The following is a 21,691-nucleotide window of genomic DNA, read 5'->3' on the forward strand; positions in this document are numbered from 1 at the left end:
AAATGTATGGATTATGAGCCCTTCCCTGTGACCTCTAGACCATGCTTACCCATCAACCCTACAGTTCTCCTCCATAAAGTCATCCCTTTCTCTGCACCCAGGATCTCCTGGTGCTCTCTTTTTTGCCCTATTCACCTTATTGTGTGACAGATATTCTGCCAATATCATTGATTTATTCATCTGTCTATATCAATCCTTAATTCTTTACCATTCCACCTGCCATATAATTCAGACTAGTTCGCCTATCCACCGCTGAATCAAAGTAAGAAACCAAGCAGGAATTCCTCATATTTCTTAGCAATCCTCTCACTCTTGTTATTGTCGCTAATTTAAGAGCATTTCAAGGAAGAGCAATGAATCGTTTTCTACTTGACTATTTCTCAATGTGACTTCACCCTGTGACATCGTTCATTTCTTTTATAAAATCTCTGACACCTTTTATGATTTGTCCATACCCACTGGTAATTCCTTAGACTGGTTATCTTTTATTGAACTCTGACTTTCTCCTGGCTTTTAGTTTCATTCTTTCCTTCCAACCTGCTGCCTCGAGTTGCCTCTGTCTGGGCAACAAGGTTCAATAAAGTTCCACTGGCCTGAGGGTCAAGCCCAAGGTCCATATCCACCTTGTGGAGCCCAAGAGGTTATCCAAACCGCCTCCTTACTTCCTCCTATGTCTCAATGTGGCCCTTTAAAAGCTGCCAGCTTACAAATTTGCATAGGGAATAATGTCATGAAGTTCTTGCTTCAAGAGAAGTCACTGATTAACAAATAATTGTCTAAAAAGTTTGATGACAGGAATTGAAGACGAATTCCCAGACTTTTTTCCAGGAAACCGCTAAGAAAGAACAACACGAATATCTGGAACTAGAGAAACATATGCATTCAATTTGGGTTGTACTTATTGAGGCATTTCTAAACTATGCTGCTAGTAACTCAGCTGAAAGCCAGACTGTATTTAAGTTGGATTTCTTTCATGGGTCCGAGATTCCACAGAAATTCACAATTTGGCATGTGTAAGTCAAAACGCAAAACTGAAGTGTGTTCTGAATCTCAAATGTACGCTGTCACATTCCTACAGAGACTATTAACATGGAATTTCCATGCTGTCTGTACATCAGCATTAATTTTGCTGGGGGAAGAGACCCTTACACCTCCAACTGAAAATGCCTTACTGAATATGGAACTATCTTCAAATTATTAGGTAAAGTTTAAAGCTTATGTCTATCACACACTGTGATTCATATATATCCCATGGTTCTTAGCACTGGCATCAATCACATTTTCGGCATTAAAACAAACTCAGAACTCTACGCCTATGTACAGAATGGGATCTGGCCATTAGATTAGACAGAAGTAGACTAGTAACTTCAGGTGGAGTGAAAGATCAGAAGGCTGCCTCCAGTGACACAGCCCAAGGAGAGCATTTAGAAACAAGATGAGTGTACACTGCCATTATAAACAGCTTCAAATCAGAGAAGGTGGGTGATGGAGCAGATTCATAGATAATACTCTAAACGAAATTAAAACCTGCTTCAGGAATATTTTTCGTTTGTTTGGATTTAAGTCCTTCAAGCAGACATATTAATTTATTCTGGAAAACAGGAATCACCAATGTGACAGAGCATGAAGTCAGTTTAATAAGGATTTGCAGTTAATAAAACATATTTGGAGAAGTGACATATTAGAGTTGATATCAAATCACAAATTTAATGTACTGAGAGAAGACAGTAGTATAATTAATAAATCAGATGACTAAATTACCTCCTTATGATTTAACTCTACAAGTTTATGAAATCTGTAATATGAAATCATTGTCCATTTATAGAAGACTTAGTTTGCCTGTATTTGGTCAAAAAGTGTGGAGGAGAGCAATGAGAAAAGAAAGTACTGCTTTTAAACCTAAATGTCTGTAATAAAAACAGAATAGTGGGGCTTCTTAGGGGGCAACTCTTGGCATTTTTATATAAATCAAGATTCATCTGAAGATGTCAAAGTCCCAAAATGGAAATATTCGCACAATAATTTTATAATTCAAATATTTCTTCTCTATTGCATTAAACCCCAGCACATTTACTTTCTGCATTGAAAATACTGAAAAATTTAAATTCACCTTACTGCATCACAATGGCAAATGAATATAGGACATCAAATGAGGTACATCACAGTATAGCTAAATCTTGGGATTGGTAAGTAAATTAATTTAAAAAGATCTCGAGGCAAAGTCCCATGTCTTTTGTATCACAGTCACCTAGAGCTGGGTGTGGATAATACTACAGATATAGGGTACAGTATGATTCCAGGGCTACATCTTAGACAGTACACACCATCCTCCCCTTCAAGTACTATACATTTGGGACATATGAGAGAAGACACAATTGATGACAACCTAGAATTAAAAAGTTATTCATGTCCACTAGCAGTGGATAAAGGAGAATTCCAACAACGTGTACTTTTATGCACTTTGGGATATACTTCAGAGTTCGCTAATGGAGGGGGAACAATTAGGGAAAAAAAATTATCCAAGTAGCGGAAATAAGTATAAAGGTAAATATAAGTGAGAGTCTTTGGTGGAAGAAATAGGCATGGATTTCTTAAGACTAATAAAAAGGGAAAGTTGGAGGGCAGCCAGGTAGAGCTAAAAGTGTTGAGATGAAGGATCTAGACAATCTGGTTTTTTAGTCCCAGCATCACCAATAACTCAGTGTGCTATACTGGGGGAAAAGCACTGAATCTCACAGTCTTCTTTCTTTTGGCTATAAATATAGTAATAATTGGTAGGGCAACATAGGGAAGAATAGCGGGAAAGATCTTGGGATCAAATGTCAGCTCTACTACTTACTGGGAAGAGCAAACTAACTTCTCTGAGCCTCAGTTACTCATGTCCAAAATGGATATAAGCTGCCTCTTAAATTCTCTACAAATCCATGAGGTATCTACAGTAATTGGCACATGGTAGGTATTCAATTAAAGCTCTTGTGTTTGGTGCTGTGTTCTTATCAGTACCTTGTGTCCTCTATACTTTTGTTTGGGAGACGAAATGTGATAGCAGTTTGAAGAAATAATAAAATCCTGTCTTCTATACCTCTATAATTTTGACCAAATTATTACTGAGGTTTTTTTAGGAAGAGACAAAGCTTGATACACGATAAAAACAGAGACCAAGGAAGGGATGGATAAATACCAGCTATGAGACTAAATGAAATATACCCATGAAGGCCATTAAAAAAGCCAGAAGATAATTTTTAATCTAGCACCAAGATTGGCCCATGGAAGGAACAGCAAAGTACAGGTGATCTCAGTTACCACAGAAGCTTGCAAAGCTAGGACACAGGTCCAAAATGCTTGAGTTTCAGTTAACATGGAATGCAAAGTGAAAACTTCCCATACTTGATGCAGACCCAAGAAAGAGATTTTTAAACTCTAAACTGGCATAGTTCTTTTATATATAAATGGGTAAAGCCACAGCCTACCATCAGGAAGCATCACAGAACTGAGCAACCATGTAAATCAGGACAAAAATGAGAGAAGTACCTTGACATCCTTTATTGTCATTTAGCTGGAAACCATCTGGACAAGTGCAATCATATGACCCTTCAGTGTTAATGCAGTCTCCTCCTTGGCAAACACTGTTGTCTTCCAAGCATTCATTGATATCTGTAAGTCAATTTTAACAATGTAAAAGACAGAATAAACTATATTAAAAAAATTAAGCATTACTCTTACACACAAAAAGCACGTAAATGAACATTATTTTACATCTTCCACAAGAAAGATGTAATGGAAGACAGCTTTTTAACTTTCAATTTTTAAAAAATGAAACATTTTGAAAGGATTTTGGCCTTGAACAATTAATAAAGTTTTAACATCAAATGAAATTTGGAAGAGAAAACATCAAAGTCTTATACTAAACAATTTACTTGGCTATGTTCTTGATGACAACAGGGAATGAAAATATTCTTTAAATATGTATTAAGAGGGGTGCCTGGGTGGTTCAGTTAGTTAAGCATCTGTCTTCGGCTCGGGTCATGATCCTGGGGTCCTGGGATCCAGCCCAGAGTTGGGCTCCCTGTTCAGTGGGGAGTCTGCTTGTCCCTCTCCCTCTGCACCTCCCCCTGCTTGTGCGCACTCTCTCTCTTAAATAAAATCTTTTTAAAATAAATAAATCTTAAGATTATCTTGAGCATCTAGGGGCACCTGGGTGGCTAAGTTGGGTGAGCATCCCACTCTTGATTTCGGCTCAGGTCATGATCTCAGGGTCTTGAGACTGAGCCCCAACTCGGGCTCTGCACTGGGTGTGGAACCTGCTTAAGTTTCTTTCCCTCCCTCTCTCTCTGCTCCTCTCCATCCTCCTCTATCTCCCTCTCTAAAAAATACGTAATAAATAAACAAACAAACAAAAAAGTGAGCGGGGGCAACTGAGGGGCTCAGTCAGTTAAGTGTCTGACTCGATTTTGGCTCAGGTCATGATCTCAGGGTCATGAGATCAAATCCTGCGTGGGGCTCACACTAGGCATGGAACCTGCTTAAGATTCTCTCTCTTCCTCTCCCTCTACCCTTCCCCCACCTCTCTCTCCCTCTCAAAAAAGAAAAAAAAAGAATATCTTGAGTATCAATTTATACAAGATCCTGACTATGCATTATAAGAAAAATTCTAAATTATTTGGCGTGATTTCTGCTCCCAAACAGAAATGATTTAAATTATATTAATAAAAATAAACACAAAATATTACATTGCTTTGTAAGTCCAAAAAAATTCAACCTAAGAGTTGCCAAAATATATAATTACTTGTCAAAAGAATGGTACCAACTTCATGTGTCACATGGATTTAGAGAAGAGATGTCTTAAAGGCCAAAGGTGGCTTCATGTAACAGAGGGGATTTACTTGAAGCCTGGACAGCAGGGTAGAAAGTAGAGGAGGGGGAGAAGGGGGCTTTTGGCGGGAAAGGGAATCAGCAAGATCAAAAGCTCCATTGAAGTCACTTACTCAGCAGCTATCACCAATAGGTTTGAGGTTGACTGGATTTTTAATGCATATATTTATAGCACATGTGCAACTAAACATGGTTTACGTAACCAGTAATGAGTTCTGACTGCGCACGTGAGACAATTAATGACCCCCCTCACTGCGTGAATGCTGGGCAGATCTTTCACGAGGGCTGTTTATTACCACATTTACTTCCAGTCAGAGCTCATTACTCCTAACACAGTCCATGACTCCCTCTTCTGTTGTCTGTGCAGGATTTCAATTATTAGCACTGAAGAAAGCTAAGGAACAAAACCTTCCTTGTTTTCTCAGAATTTGGCATATGATGGTATTTCTTGCCAATAATTATGATTGCTGCGAAAATGCAAGAGAAGTTCCAGGAAGAAGTGAACATGGAGACGGTTGCAGTCTCAATCTCCTCACTGTCTCGTTCAAAATGTTGGCACACCAAATTAAATTCTCCTCATAGAACCCAATCCACTTATTAACTGGCTTCTGTACCATTCGTGAGGCAAATAAAAAAGAAGTAAGCACCTTATAATATCATTCCACTGAAATAAACACAAGTCAGGCTGTCCCCCTAGATTAAAATGTTTCTGAATACTGATCCTAGAACATGAAACATAGCTGATGTGACTTTGTCACAACTAAAGTGGGTTATCCCTTCTTCTTTAGTGTGTTTTTCTAATTTCACTCAAATATAACTTACATACAATACATGCACCTAATTTTAAGAGTCTAGCTCAATGAGTTTGAACAAATGTAGATACATTCTCGTGATCGCCATCACAATCAAAACATAGACATTTCTTTATCCCTTGACATCTGCTGGGATCACTGCTAGATTCTTAGATCATTGCAAATGAAATCATTTTTTAAGGAATTGTGAGATATCTCTGTAAGAATGTTATTCTGTAGTTACTAACATAAGGCTTGGTGATACTTCCCTTTGACTCTTTTTCCAGTCTGCCCTGAAATATCCATTTGTACTAAACCTCATGCCATGAAAGGAACACTAAAGGAAAATTATGCATAAGACAGAGAAGAGCATGCAGGAATCAGTGTCTCCCATGAAGTCTGAAACCTTTAGGTTTCATTTCCATGCCAAAGACTGTTTTATTCACCAGCTAACTGATGCTTGGAGTATCAAGATTTCTAAGTGGATACAAAGTTAACTGAGAATAGGCTTTTAGATATAAATTCTATGAAAATAATTCATAAGCCCCAACTCTCTGATTTATTCTCAATAATGATTGTGCCAAATGGGGATAAATGCTGGTCTACTGTGTGTGAATCTCTGCCATAAAACTTGTATTAAGTGAGTATATTAGACCACCCATTAAAAAAAAAAAAAAGCTGTAGGCACTTCCATCACCCTAAAGGTTTCCTTGTGCCCCTTTTTTGTTTGGCTTCCTCTGATCAGCACAGTGTTTTTGAGACTGATCTAGGGTATTGTGTGTACCAACCTCTCTCTCCTCTTTATTGCGGAGCAGTAGTCTATCATATGAATGTGCCACAATTTGTTGATCAATTCACCTTTGATGAGTGCCTGGACTGTTTACAGTTTGGCTATTACGAATACAATTTTGATAAACATTCATGTGTAAGTCTTTGTGCAATCACAGGCTTTCATTTTCCTTGAGTAAATTCCTAGAGGTGGAGTGGCTGGGTCACAGAGTAAGTTTAAACTGTGATAAAACGGTCCCCTAAAGTGGCTGCACCATTTTACGTTCCCACAGGCAGGCATGAGAGCGCTAACTTTCCATGTGTATTCTAACAGCTCCACAGCTATTCTCGTGGGTGTTATGCAGTCAGTTTTTAGATACCTTTCCTTATTCTGTAGGAAACAGAGATAACCAAGGAAAGGCATATTTGAACACGAGCATCATGTGAAAAATCTCAATTCAAAAAAGATGGAGGGTCCTGAGAACATGAATTTCATCGACAAGAGAAACACTGCATTACCAAGATGTTTGCCTTAGCAAAATGGAAGTGCATCAGCTTTGTTCATGCTACTTCTTTCTTTTTTTTTTTTAAAGATTTTATTTATTTATTCGACAGAGATAGAGACAGCCAGCGAGAGAGGGAACACAAGCAGGGGGAGTGGGAGAGGAAGAAGCAGGCTCATAGTGGAAGAGCCTGATGTGGGGCTCGATCCCATAACGCCGGGATCACGCCCTGAGCCGAAGGCAGACGCTTAACCGCTGTGCCACCCAGGCGCCCCTGTTCATGCTACTTCTAAACCGTTTGATTTTCATTCATTTTTCAAAATCTAAGAGAACCTATGTGAGGAAAAGAAACATGATTCTAAGTGTTTATAAATGATCATATAGATTTGAAAATTCAGTGCATTTTATTAGATCCTGATTTAATTTAAATTTTTTGAAGGACCGCTATCTTCAAAAGCAAAAAAAAAAAAAAAAGTAGGTTGAACATTTAGAGAGCCCAACATGGGATGGTCCTGAAACACCGCCTAGGCTGCTGTGAAAGATAGAGCCCTTCTAGCATTTGGGCAACGGCTTTAAGGAAACGATGTCAATCTTGGTCACACCTTCACTAAGAATGCACTGGTCAAAGTCACCCGGGATCCCCACCCCGCCTAACCCCATGCTCAATTCTGGTCCTCATCTCACTTAGCAGCAACGTTTGACACAGATCATAACTCTCCTCTCGGAAATGTTTTCTTCTCTTGGATTTTGATTTTCCTCCTTCCTCTCTTGCCATTTATTCTCAATCCCCTTTGCTGGTTCCTATCCTCCTTCTCACTTATAAATGTGAGGCCAGGACTCCATCTTTGACCCCTTTTCTCTTTTAGCTAAACTGCCTCCCTTGATGATGTCATCCAATTTCACAGCTTAAACACTGTCTACGTGTCAATGACACACAGCCCAAGACTCGCCCCTGAATTCCACACACATAGGTCCAACTGCCTTTCAGATATCTTCATTTGGATACTCATTATGGGCATCCCAAATTTAAAGTGCCCAAGTCAAACTCCGAACCTCTTCCACAAAACCTATTTCTTGGCGCCTTGGCATCTGCTATTCCTTTGAATGGAACGGTCTTCCTATAAATAATCAAATGCCATGATCTCAAGGCAGCTTCTGCCTGCCTCTGTTAGATCAGCCCCCTCCCGCCTTCCACACTCCCCATACAACCTTTTATTTTTTCCATAGCATTTATTGCTACTTAACAAACTATATATTTTACTTATTTATCATGCATAGCTCCCTCACTAGAATGTTAGCTCTACAAAGGGAGGGATTTTTGTCTGTTTGGTTTATTGCTGTATGTCCTATACCTAGCACAATACCTGGTACATCCTTGGCCCTCAAATATTTGTGGAATGAATGCACACATGAAAAGAATGAATGATTTTGACTTGGAAAGAAATGTTGTAAGGAGACAAATACTAGCACTTCTTCTCACCTTTTTTTATTTGGTCCACAAAGAAATGACCAAGAGAGAGGGGCCACAGAAAGGCAGAGTAAATCATAAATCTTCTTTTTCAGGCTTTGCAAGGGACTGGCATGGAGCAATCACAGTGATGGGCTGGGGAAGGTGCTAAGGTGGGCATGGAAGTAGAGACTGAATCTAGAAGGGAAACAGGTCAGAGGCAGAGCCTTTGAAGGCTGAGATGCCAAGACATCTAATAACCAGCACAACGGAGGCCACCCTTCACAGACTGAGTGGCTACTGAGCATGTTGGAGCAAGTAACACACAGAAATTAGCACAATACTTGGGATTCTGACTCTTGATTCTGACTTCCAGAAGGACTGTAGGATAACACTTCAAGAAAACAAGGCCTTGGCAGAGTTATTAGAGGAAAGTTACACATGTAAATATAAAAGCCAACAAGAAAGATGGTTCTTCCTCCCACAGCTGTGAGAGGCATGTGAACAGCAACAGCTCAGTTAATTACAGAAAAATACCACTGGGGAGGGTCAGAAACACTACTAGTTGGGAATAAGCAGGCTGAAGCGCTATTATAGTTTCAAAGACAGCACTGAATTAGTTGAATGGACTCCAAATCTATTTATAACCTAGAACACCAGGGAAATTAGCCGTGACTTTAAGAGAAAAAAGACCAATTATACACTCCAAAAGAAGCCTTCTTACTGAATATCTATATTAACAATGATGAGCAAATTGGCTAAAAAGTTTTTGTTTGGCTTTTCATGCGGTTGATGTTGACAGAATAAAAATCCTGGACTTCTGACGAGACAGGCAACACATTAAAACAGCCAAAATAGAGCAACATAACCTCTACTGAGGACCAATCAATGGCCTGGTTGCCCTCTGGGTCAGTCAGGGGTCAGGGCAGAAGAGATGCTGGTGGTCAGTTTAGGTTTTCAGGGCCTTAGCATGTGCTCTGTCACCTATTTATTCTGCAAGAGGTTCTTGCATGTCTGGTCCCCAGGTACACGTCTGCCTCTCTCACCTTGGAAAGTCACTATGTTGAATCATTAACAGTTACCCATACGTTACAGAGTTCCCAATACACAGTTTTTCAATCAAATTTCATTATTTTGATTCATCACTTGTTTGCCTATTTTTTAATAGGTACGTTGATTGTGATTCTTCACTGGTGTCATTAGCCCTTTAAAGTCCATCATTACCTTAGGATCAAATCCTAGATGACTTGCTTATTCAGCAGTAACATAAATGTTAAGGCCTCTGAAACTGCCCCAAATGCCCTCTGGAAAGGTTCTCCCTGGTTGTGCCAAGTTCTCTGGTCAGTAAAGTAGGATGCTAAAAGTATAATGGATCTTTCCCAACAGAGAGGGACCGACAAGTGAGAAAGTATCGTGGCCATTTTTCAATGTGTGTCACATTTGTGCCACAAAACCACTCACTAAAAAGCTCATGTGCTTCTCTCCAAGGTGGGGTTCAGCCCCACACTCACAAACGCTAACTCTCATGTGAGGCACCACCCTGCCACGCTCACATTTCTGGTTTCACAACTGACAGGGTCTACATGCGGGACATCAGAGGATGAACTGGAAAAAAAACGGTGAGTTGGGTAGACAATGAGCACAGAGAATTCACAGGTGACAGGCTGGTGAAAGACCAGCTCAGCAGCCCTGACCACCCCAGGGGCTCTGAGGCACAGCAGGCAGTGGGGCAGTGGGTGGATAACAATTACACCATGCTGGACACCCGGGGCAGCTTTTAGAAATACTTCTGCAAAACGCTCAAAATTGAATTAAAGTTTAGCTCTTTAAAACTTTCCAGTTATCTGGAAAATTAACTTGTGTTTACTTATTTGGACGCTGGTCCTGCATAAATAAGGTATTACCATTCAGAACTATATACCCAGGATAAACCACCTAAAGCTGAGAAAAGTGAAAGTGATCCTTTACTTATTTAGCTGGCATCATTCTTCTAAAACACAGCACTGAGCAGTGCAAGGAAAACCTGGATTCTACTGGCTTCTTTTCATTATCTGTGTGACCATGGGGAAAATGTTTTTGCCAGGACCTCATGTCCTGACTGTGAGGTCAAAAGGCTGGACTCAAGGACAGAAAGCCAGGATGATGTCCAGATGTCTCTGGGATTGTGCAGTCAGGAGCAATTCTCACCTTCACAGTGGTCGCCAAGGGCGGATGCTCTGTAACCTCGGTCACAAACACAGAGGAAGGAGCCCTCCGTGTTCCTGCACTGTCCATTACTGCAGAGATGATGGTGCTGACATTCGTCAATATCTACAGGCAAGAGAGTAAAAAGAAACTGTATATGTGGTACTTTAAAAATATTTTTAATCATACATGTAAAGTAGTCAATAAACTATCTACTTTGTAATTAATTTAGACTCTTTGTTGTGTGAATTAAACTGATCTCTAGCAACAGGTCACGAATCCCCCAGGAGGGAAAAATCCAGATGAACTCAAAATCTGAACCAGTTAGCTAAGAATCTGTATATATCAATGCCAATGTTCACTGATAAGTGGCAAATACTTTGGGGCAATCTGTAAACCTCAACTTAGCTTCTTGACTCTCTTTGATAGGTTTAAAGAGAACACTGAGCTTAAAAGCACTTAGGCCTATAACAGTCTGAAGCTGAGGTCAGCAAACTATAGCTCACTACCTACTCCTGTACTCAAAGTTTTATTGGAAAATAGCACCCAAAATTCATGTACTATCTGGCCCTTTACCAGAGAAGTTTGCTGACCCCTGATGTAAAGTATCATGGCATATACATCTTCATTTCTTTTTTGAACATATACCCTTCAGGCCCCTAGCAATTAGACTTCCTTTTTTTTTTCCCTCTCTCTCTATGATTTTCTGGCCAAATCTAATGGCTTTTCCCTCCTCTCAGACAATTTGGTATCTGCATTGCCACTGAATCTCTCTCTTCCTTGACCCACATATCCTCAGCTTAGAGATGATTTGTTTTGTAACCCCAGCCCCGAGCTCAGGCTGAAGCACACACATGTGTCATATCCACACAACAGAAGGCACAATGATACATTGCATGTATTCAGTTATTTTACTTTCACCATTAGATTTTAAGTTTCCTGAGGGTGGGACTATGTCTACCACATCCTTTACTACTTAGATGATCTAGTGTTTTACAGTGAGCAGGCATTAATTCACGCTGTTTGTTGACTTTGTTCTTCACATCTGAGTATGTTTACCTACTTCTGGCAACGGGATTCTAGAAGAGTCAACACAGACGTTAGTTTCCACAGGGACCCTGCATGACTCTGCTCTCTCTCGCTCTGCTTACAGCAACATTTTGATTATCATGGCATTTGGCACCTAAAATTGGTTTGCCCCTATTGATAATTTGGTGGGTGGTTTTACACATATCTGACGTATTTTTGGTAGTGACATCAAAGGCTCTTCAAAAGAAAGGATTATGAATATGATAGCCTTATTATATGATCTGTAGACCTCTTCTCTTATTATGCATTCATTTGTAGTTCTCTAGCTTAGCTAATTAAGGTCAGGAGTCAGAAAAGGAAAAACAAAGCTGGGGGCATCACAATGCCGGATTTCAAGCTGTACTACAAAGCTGTGATCACAAAGACAGCATGGTACTGGCACAAAAACAGACACACAGACCAATGAAACAGAATGGAGAACCCAGAAATGGACCCTCAGATCTTTGGGCAACTAATTTTTGACAAAGCAGGAAAAAACATCCAGTGGAAAAAAGACAGTCTCTTCAATAAATGGTGCTGGGAAAATTGGACAGCTACATGCAAAAGAATGAAACTTGACCACTATCTCACACCATACACAAAGATAAACTCTAAATGGATGAAAGACTTCGATGTGAGACAGGAATCCATCAAAATCCTAGAGGAGAGCAGAGGCAGCAACCTCTACGACATCGGCCACAGCAACTTTTTTCATGACACATCTCCAAAGGCAAGAGAAACAAAAGATAAAATGAACTTGTGGGACTTCATCAAGATAAAAAGCTTCTGCACAGCCAAGGAAACAGTCAAAAAAACTAAGAGGCAGCCCACGGAATGGGAGAAGATATTTGCAAATGATACTACAGATAAAAGACTGGTATCCAAGATCTACAAAGACCTTCTCAAACTCAATATGCAAGAAACAAATAAACAAATCAAAAAATGGGCAGAAGATACGAACAGACACTTTTCCAATGAAGACATACAAATGGCTAACAGACACATGAAAAAATGTTCAAAATCAGTAGCCATCAGGGAAATTCTAATCAAAACCACACTGAGATACCACCTTACGCCAGTTAGAATGGCAAAAATTGACAAGGCAAGAAACAATTGTTGGAGAGGATGTGGAGAAAGGGGATCCCTCCTACATTGTTGGTGGGAATGCAAGTTGGTACAGCCACTCTGGAAAACAGTGTGGAGGTCCCTTAAAAAGTTAAAAATTGAGCTGCCCTATGATCCAGCCATTGCACTACTGGGTATTTACCCCAAAGATACAGACGTAGTGAAGAGAAGGGCCATATGCACCCCAATGTTCATAGCAGCATTGTCCACAACAGCTAAATCGTGGAAGGAGCCGAGATGCCCTTCAACAGATGACTGGATTAAGAAGTTGTGGTCCATATATAAAATGGAATATTACTCAGCTATCAGAAAGAACGATTTCTCAACATTTGCTGCATCATGGACGGCACTGGAGGAGATAATGCTAAGTGAAATAAGTCAAGCAGAGAAAGACAATTATCATATGGCTTCACTCATTTATGAAACATAAGAACTAGGAAGATCGGTAGGGGAAGAAAGGGATAAAGAAAGAGGGGGTAATCAGAAGGGGGAATGAAGCATGAGAGACTATGGACTCTGAGAAACAAACTGAGGGCTTCAGAGGGGAGGGGGTGGGGGAATGGGATAGACTGGTGATGGGTAGTAAGGAGGGCACGTATTGCATGGTGCACTGGGTGTTATACGCAACTAATGAATCATCGAACTTTAAATCAAAAACCAGGGATGTACTGTATGGTGACTAACATAATATAATAAAAAAATATTATTATACAAAAAGAAAAAAAAAGGAGTCACAAAATAAAGTAAAAAACTTTGAGATGGACTTGTAGAATCTAGAACAAATTACTTTATCTGTGTGTTTGAGTATGCTTGTGTGTGCTCTCAACTTCTAGATTAGGAATTGTAATGTCTTTCCTTATTCAAGAAAGGGGTAACTGGGGAAGGCCATGATGATATTGGTAGATCTCTTCATAATGCCATCATTTATAGTAGCATTTCAGAAGACATTTGCACTCATTAAATAGTCAAAGTTTACATATAGACACAGACATGATTTGTTTCCTTATTGGTCCTATAGAGTATCTGTTCTGTTCTTAAATAAACGACATTTAAATGAACTTTCTTTTCAAGATCTCTATCTAGACACTTGTGCTTGTCACCAGTGATACCATCATATCTTCAAGTTCAGGAAGCATATACTTATTGAGAAGTGAAGTAATTCTGTGTGAGTTTCGACAAAATATATTTTTTAAGTCTAAGGTCAACCTCAGTGAGATCCAAAATACTATTACCCTTAGGAACAGGACATATTTCACAAACTTTATCTGTGATATAAGGGGGATGTTGTTTTTTTCAGTCTTGCTGAAAAGTCTTTTTCAGTAAAATTTTTTTAAAAAAGAAAAATTTTAAAAAGGGGAGTAGACACAAAAACGAAGGTCATTAACATTCCACAGCATAATGCTGGGCTGATATATAACCTTCCAATTGCTGAAATCTGAGTAGGTAAAACTTTCAAATGAATTAAATAGAACCGATTTTCTGCAGCAAGGAATTACACAGAGAGCAATGCTTTTTCTTCCTAAGACGAATGCTCAGCCACTAATCACAAACACCATATTTTTCAAATTTAACCCTTTTGTCATCCTGTGTCCTTGACTTTTCTGACTTAAGCTGAGGTCCCTTGCTTTCTGGCACTATCATGCAACCATCCAGTTAGTTTCTGAAAGATGCTACCTTTACTGAGTATCGTTTTTCAGGCCGGGGCCTTAAATGAAAACCACGGTAGTTCACGTAGCCACGCTCCTACCTTCACACTGGTCTTTCGCTGCTGACAGCTGGTACCCCTGCCCACAGGTGCACACGAAGGAGCCCTCCGTGTTCTTGCACTGCCCATTCATGCACAGATTCCCTTGCTGACACTCATCGATATCTGTGAATAGAAACAGTGACAATTATTTTAAATTAGGCCTGTATCTAGAACATACCATTACCTACACTTTGAGCCTATAAATCAAGCTATGAAATCATGTCCTAAAGATCAATGTCTAACTACTGTTTTCCTCCGAAAATATCTTATTATTTAAAATGCATCTGAAAGGTTTTGCCAGGAGAACTCCATTTGGGGCACAGTCCTTCCCCTCAAGGACGACCGACAAATACCCATTTCCTGAGCAAAGCCATATTTCTTAGCCTCTCATGCGGCATTCATCTTTTGAATTGTATCCTGATGTAAGCAAGGTGTCACATTATCCTGTGTTTCCTGAAATAGCTCACATAAACTATTAATGTAATTGGAGCTCATGAATTCGTTTTTTAATTAATTTTTTAGAGAAATTAATTTGGTTTACTAGAAACTTTTGTTTCACTTATTTGTAAATAAAATGGATCAACACCACAGTAAGGCCTGGCTGCCAGCTACTGACTGCCAATAGAGAAATTAGATAAGCGAGCTGAATGTCACTTTCAGAACGATGTTATACCTTTCCAAATGCTCTAAGTCTATTAGCTTTAGGAGTGGTCGACAGCAAAGAACAGCCTACACCACATTTTCTTTCAGCACATTCTATTAAATACTTGAGACGTCAGTTCAAGAACTTAAGACCAACAACAGCGTGTGGAGCTGGTTGGATCTCACGTAATGTCTGACAACATTTTTAGTGCCTTGGACTCTTTTTGACTTTCTCAAAGAAGATGACAAATTAAGCATTCCCATGTGAAGATGTCTGCAGCAAGAATATACCCTCTATTCCAAGTACTGTCAGGGTATGCCAGACATCTTACATAAGTTCCTCATTTATGTCGGGAATACTGTCAGAAATAATTCATTATAAGTAATGACACACACGCTTGGAACAACTTGAGGCAACTCAGTTATCGTGAATAAGGTGATCTTTGGGTCTTTAAAATGACCACGAGGACAGAGGCAGTGTAATTCTACAGATAAAAAAGCCTTTTTCTTTTCTGACAAGGGACAAAATTCCTATGACAAAAGAATGCTTTCTAATAAAACAGGCATGCAGGACAAATGTCTTTCCTCTTTTGTGCCAAGAGATAAACAGAAAATATCGTTTTCCCTGAAAAGGATTTCTTTAAGGGACTTTCACACAGATCACTATGACAAATCCAGCTCAGAGTTAAAATAGAGACTATCTCCAGGTATTTATAAATTTAGGACATATAATGCTAAAAGGTACAAAGAGAGAGAAAAACACAGATACAAAAAAGAAATAAAGAAACAAGTACTGAATTAATATATTAGATAGCATATTTACAACATGAAAAAAAGTCAGTACATTGAGTGAGGTGAAAACAAAGTCAATATTTAGCTCTAAGGTGAAATTTGGCAGGTGCTGGGACATTGGAAAAGGGACAGATTTAAGATCTGGGAAGAATTTGACATCAGTGAGCTGAGGTGGTTTGGGACAGATTTTGAAATAACTACAGAAAAAAGGTGTTATATAATTGATTACCATAAAAAGGGTGGGCTTTGACTGGGGAGTAAGGAAAATAATCAGTGTATGTGTACGTTTCTAGAGCAGAAGATGGTGATCTTGCCTGACCCCATCCCACACTGTAATGCAGACACCAGGAAAACCAGAGGAGGGGGCAAGATTCACTGAAGTGGCGAAAACAGCCCTTTTCCACCTCCAACCTTTGACATGTGCTGCTTTCTCTGCCCCCTAAGGTTTTCTCCCCTCCATATTCAAAATTTTAAGACCAAGGTTGAACAGCAGCACCTTGGGAAGCTTTCCCCATAGCATGCGAGTGGAATCAGCCACACACTTCTTGGCTTTAACACAACTTTGTACAAGCCTATGATTTGGTGAATAACAACATCAACTACGTGTCAGACTGTGTCCCTGTGTTAGCTCCTTCTCCGCACATTATCTCTGTTTCTGTATTTTTTCACACAATCCTCACATCCGCCTGAGTAGCTACCATTACTGTTGCCTTTTTACAGATGAACAAGTATGGCTTAGCAAAGGAAGAACACTTATCCAAGCTCACACTTGAGAGTGTCCGAGCTAGGTTCTGATATACTGCACTCCTCCTTTTTAAACTAAACTCCAGACTTCATTTGGGTTTCACCAGTCTTTTCATTCATGCACTCTTTCCGTTCCAGGATCCAATCCAGGGTCCCCCCAGGACCCCTGGGGTCCTGTCTCCCCAGTCTTTCCTTTCTTCACAACTTTAACAGTCTTGAGAGTATGGGCCAGAGTCCTGTAGAATGTCCCCAATCTGGATTTTTCTGATGTTTTTCTCATGATTAGACTGGGGTTATGAGTTTTTGGAAGGAATAATACAGAGGTGAAATGCTCTGGCCCTCACATAATGTCAGGGGTACATGATATTCCCATGACATCACTGATACTGTTAACCTTCACACTTGGTACTTTATTATCTACGATTATCTGTAGTAGGTTTCTATCTTTTCCAACCAATAAAAGTCCCTTGAGAGATTTAAACCTCTCAGTAGCATCTGCATTTGAACACGGCCTGGAACATGTGGGTTCCTTGATACGCCCAAAAGGAAGGGAAGGATAAAGAGAAGCTTCTCCAGCAGCCCAGCAGAGCATCACATAGGAGGGGAAATGAATGTTCCTAGGGCTGGCATCCACTGATGGTGTGAATTTGGGGATGCTGGGGAGCCTTCTTACAGAGGAGCAGGCTCAGCTGGGATAGCTGAGTAAGAAAGAGTAAGAAAGTGGTTATAAGTCATTCACCCAACATGTGTTTACTCAGAGCATTGTCCCTCCAAAGAGTCCAATCCCTGAATTTTAGAGCTGGTATGAGACCTGGAAATCTAAGTTTATTTATCCAAGGTTGCAAGGTGAGTCACTAGAAGAGCTTGGTAGGAAGGCTTTCGATGCAGGCTGGCAGGAAAAGGACCAGGAGGGAAGGGAGATGCGCCCACCTGACCTGCTCCGCTGGGAGTGGCCAGTGTTCCACTGTACATAAAGAATTGGGCCCCCAATGCAGAGGTCGGTGAATTGGCTACTGCCAGTGGGAGATGCTACAATTCTTACAAGACAGTAAGAGACCTGTTTATTACTTGCCTACCATGGTGAGAAATTAACCTCCACCCTACATCCTTCACTTTCATTGAGACACTTCAGAAAGAAGAAAAACTTCACTTATTTCCTCTCTTCTTCTGCTGCAAAGAGCATGCTTTTAAGTATAAAGCACTAGGAGCAAAAAGGAAGCCATCCACAGATTTCATCACAGAAAAAATTTAAACTTAAAAAAAGAGTTATGCAAAGAAAAATTAAAGAAACCCTGGACAAATTACAATAATACACGCCCCAAAATGTATGTGTAATACACAGACACATGTACATAGGTTTACACATGTATTATACATAAAGTATTCATATAAATTGATTAAAAAATCTGATAAGTGGGAACAGATATTAACATGAATTTACACACACACACACACACACAAAATGCTTAACAAACATATGAAATAAATGTAATAATTAGAAGTGTCCAGGGAATTAACAGAAATAAGCATAAATAATAATCTTTTAGAATGAAAAGAAACACATTTTAAAAATTAGAAATTGTTCTGTAAAAATAATAAAAAACATTAAAAACATTTTACCCAATTAGTCCATTTTTATAAATAGGGAAATGATCCTAAAATTCAGACCAAGTTTTATTTAAAAAATGCTTGTTAGGTTTTTTTTTACATAATGATGAGAAGTTGGGGGAAAAATGTGGTTGTTTAACACATGAACAGCAATAAGATGCTGAAATAGTAATACACTGAACTATTGAGCAGCTTTCAAAATTAATATCTGAAAAGTTATTAATGATGTGTAAAATGTTCATGATATACTATTCAGTGACAAAAAGATACAAAATTGTACATTCATTATCTTAGCGACAGAAAATATCCATGAGATAGGACTATTGATGAATGAGATTGAGAAATTGTCATTTTTGTTTTGCTTATTTTTTGTCTTTGCTAGATTTTCTACAATGAGTTTTTTTTTTTAAAGATTTTTAAAATTTATTTGAGAGAGAGAAAGGGAGGGAATAAGAGAGAGAGCATGGAGGGGTGGGCAGACAGAGAAGCAGGCTCCCCTGAGCAGGGAGCCCAACGTGGGACTCGATCCCAGGACCCTGAGATCATGACCTGAAACAAAGGCAGACACTTAACGGACGGAGTCACCCAGGTGCCCCTACGATGAATGTTTTTTATTAGCAATTTTATTGAGATATAATTCACCACCACATAATTCATCTAAAGTGTACAATGCAATGGTTTTTAGTATATTCACAGAGTTGTGGACTGTGTGTATTGTTTTTATAACGAGAAGAAATGAAATAAATAGATCTGTGGTTTATAGAAGCTCTCTAAAAATATGCTGTTTTCCTTTATGTAAATAGATATGGTCTGGATGTAACCACAATGAGGAGTGACTTTCCAAGATGCCAACAAAAATGTGCTCTGAGTAGTTCAGTCAAAATAAATGACAGGTAGCGCGGTTCTCTCTCTCTCTCTCTCTCTCTCTCTCTCTCGTTCCCTTTTCTAAGCTAATTACTCTAACATATTCTTAAATGCAGTTCAAACAAAAAGGAGAAATCTGATCACAGCATTTACCTTTGCAGTGCTTGTGGTCTGGCGTCGGGGTATAACCCTTGTGGCATGAACACATGTAGGAGCCTTCAAGGTTGGAGCAAGTACCATTTGTGCAGATCTGTGGTTCTAGGCATTCATCCACATCTTGAAGAATGTTGCAGAAGGGGAGAAAAAACCCACAAAGACAAAGAGAGAAAAAAAGAAAACATGAATAAAGTTGACTTTGGCTAAAAATAGAGCGCATCTTCAAACACGGATTCTTTAAGAGAAGTTTTCAAATCAGCCCAAAGGAGGAACAGGAGCTCTGGGGTGAGCTGCATGTATGATAGTTTTATGCCTTGATTTACCTTATGCAAAGTAACTCAAAAAAGGAAACAAACGTGCTCTGTGAATCAATTCCATAGAGAGCTCGCTGTGCAGGGGAGGGCAGAAGAGAGGGCAGTTTTAGAGCAGCATCCCTGCACAATGAAGTATTCCAAAGAGTCCAAGAGGTACTGAGGTCTAGCTAGGGAACAGAGGAGTGCAGCAGCAAGTGAGGGTTCGCTAAAACCAAAGACAGGACTCAGGACCTGGAGAAACTGCAAGAGTTCTTAACAGAAAGGTGGAGAAAAAAAACTCTGATAAAATGTTCAAAGATGGCGTTGAATCAGTATTATAAAAACCAGCCTAGGGGACAAACAAGCCCACTGGGCAGTTTGAAGGTAGGGGACAGGCTGGTAGAGACATCTTCACCAAGCACTTACTGCATGGAAGCAGGAAAGGTTGCGCATGTATTCGCTTATTTAATCCTAACAGGAGCCATACAAGCTAACCATTTCATCAACAAAGGAACCAAGATTTGAAGAAGTTCCAACAGACCGCCCAAGGCCACATGGTTTGAAACTGGTGGCTCATAGGTGCACCAAGTCAGCCTAACTCCAAAGCCCATCCTTTTGACCTGTTTCTATTCACATAAGTTAAGTGGAGTGATATAAAACTGCTGAAGAGAGAATTAGGAATGTTTGTTTTTATTATGTGCTAACACAGCATTTATATAGAAAATCATCAAAGTGTTCATTGATTTCATTCAGCATTCATTACATTCTTACTAGAATATTGTTAATTCAGGGGTGCCCGGGGGGCTCAGCTGGTTAAGCTCCGACTCTTGATTGATTTCGGCTCAGGTCATGATCTCAGGGTTGTGAGATCGAGGTTGAATTCCAGCAGGGAGTCGGCTTGAGATTCTTTCCTCTCCCTCTGCCCCTCCCCCACTCACTCTCTCCCTCTAAAACCAATACATCTTTTTAAAAAAGGAATATTGCTAATTCAAAAAGAAAAACTTGAGTTCTATGCCCCATCTGAGCATTTCTGGTAAGTCCACTGTATGTTGCTGTGAGAAGACCGTGTAGCATGAAAACCCAACACTCTTTAAGAGGAAAAATTTAAACCACTAAGTGCTGAAACTACACACAGCATCATGATTTAGGCTTAATTCTACAGCAGGCTATAACTTGATCCGGGCATCTTCATCATAAGACAGACCAACAATACGGAAGAACACGCTCTTGACCACACCCATTGCATTTTGCAATGCTCGCCATGAAAGCAATAAAGCTTTCCACCCTCTTAATATTAACAGGCAGGGAGTTGCAAACACATGAACATCAGAGATCTAGTTCTAATTCGGCATTCCAGAGGTCAGACTGCATTTGTTTGCATGACATTTCATTAAAACTGTATTCTGGTTTTCTTACAATGATATCTAGAAATAGAGTATTACCCAAATGGGGCAACAGTGTGTGTCAGCACACGTGCACACCAGCATCCATTTCACATGCACACTGGAAACAGCCAACCAACCAGCATTGTCTGAGTGCTCTACCTTGCTTTTGCAAAATCACTTATTCTGGTGAACTGACCCTACTCTATGACCACAAAAATAGCACTTCCAGATGGACTCACCGTCCGTCCTTTCTTTGGTTGTGGGAGTCCACTTTTATAAACACTGAAGGCAACAAGTTGAAAGAAGAAGCTAAATGCTGAAGCCAAAGTAAATAATGGGGCAGAATGAGCTTAGACACTAGGCATGTAAATTCCAGACAGCAATGTTAAAATGTCATGTCTAGTATCTGCATTGGTTTAAAAACTGTTAAAAGTTGAAAAATGTATGGATTGTTCTCTTTAATTATTCATGCACTGGGAAATGTGACTTATAGGGCTCCAGAACAACAAAATCAATTTCTAAGACCATATTTTCTCTAGTTAAAGCAAATTAACAGACAGTACAGATGATCATTCATGAAATACTTTTAAAAAACTTGTTACTAGGATGCCTGGGTGGCTCAGTCAGTGAAGTGTCCAATTCTTGATTTTGGCTCAAGTAATCTCAGGGTTGTGAGATCAATCCCTGCATCGGGCTCTGTGC

At 39.6% G+C, this 21,691-nt stretch overlaps 1 protein-coding gene across 7 annotated transcripts in view; it reads right to left on the minus strand.

Moving 5' to 3' along the window:
- Positions 1–21,691, minus strand: part of LTBP1 (latent transforming growth factor beta binding protein 1) — a 403,697-nt gene that overhangs the window by 83,546 nt on the left and 298,460 nt on the right. For all 7 annotated transcript variants that reach the window (XM_045809100.2, XM_045809101.2, XM_045809099.2 and 4 more), the window contains 4 exons: positions 19,309–19,431; positions 14,506–14,628; positions 10,569–10,691; positions 3,532–3,654 (listed from right to left, as the gene is read on the minus strand). In XM_045809100.2, the coding sequence (XP_045665056.2) occupies positions 3,532–3,654; positions 10,569–10,691; positions 14,506–14,628; positions 19,309–19,431 (492 nt within the window). The remainder of the gene's footprint in view (positions 1–3,531; positions 3,655–10,568; positions 10,692–14,505; positions 14,629–19,308; positions 19,432–21,691) is intronic.

This window comes from Ursus americanus, chromosome 7 (genome assembly GCF_024610735.1).
Source record: "Ursus americanus isolate L20-20 chromosome 7, mUrsAme1.1.p, whole genome shotgun sequence".
Lineage (NCBI taxonomy): Eukaryota > Metazoa > Chordata > Mammalia > Carnivora > Ursidae > Ursus > Ursus americanus.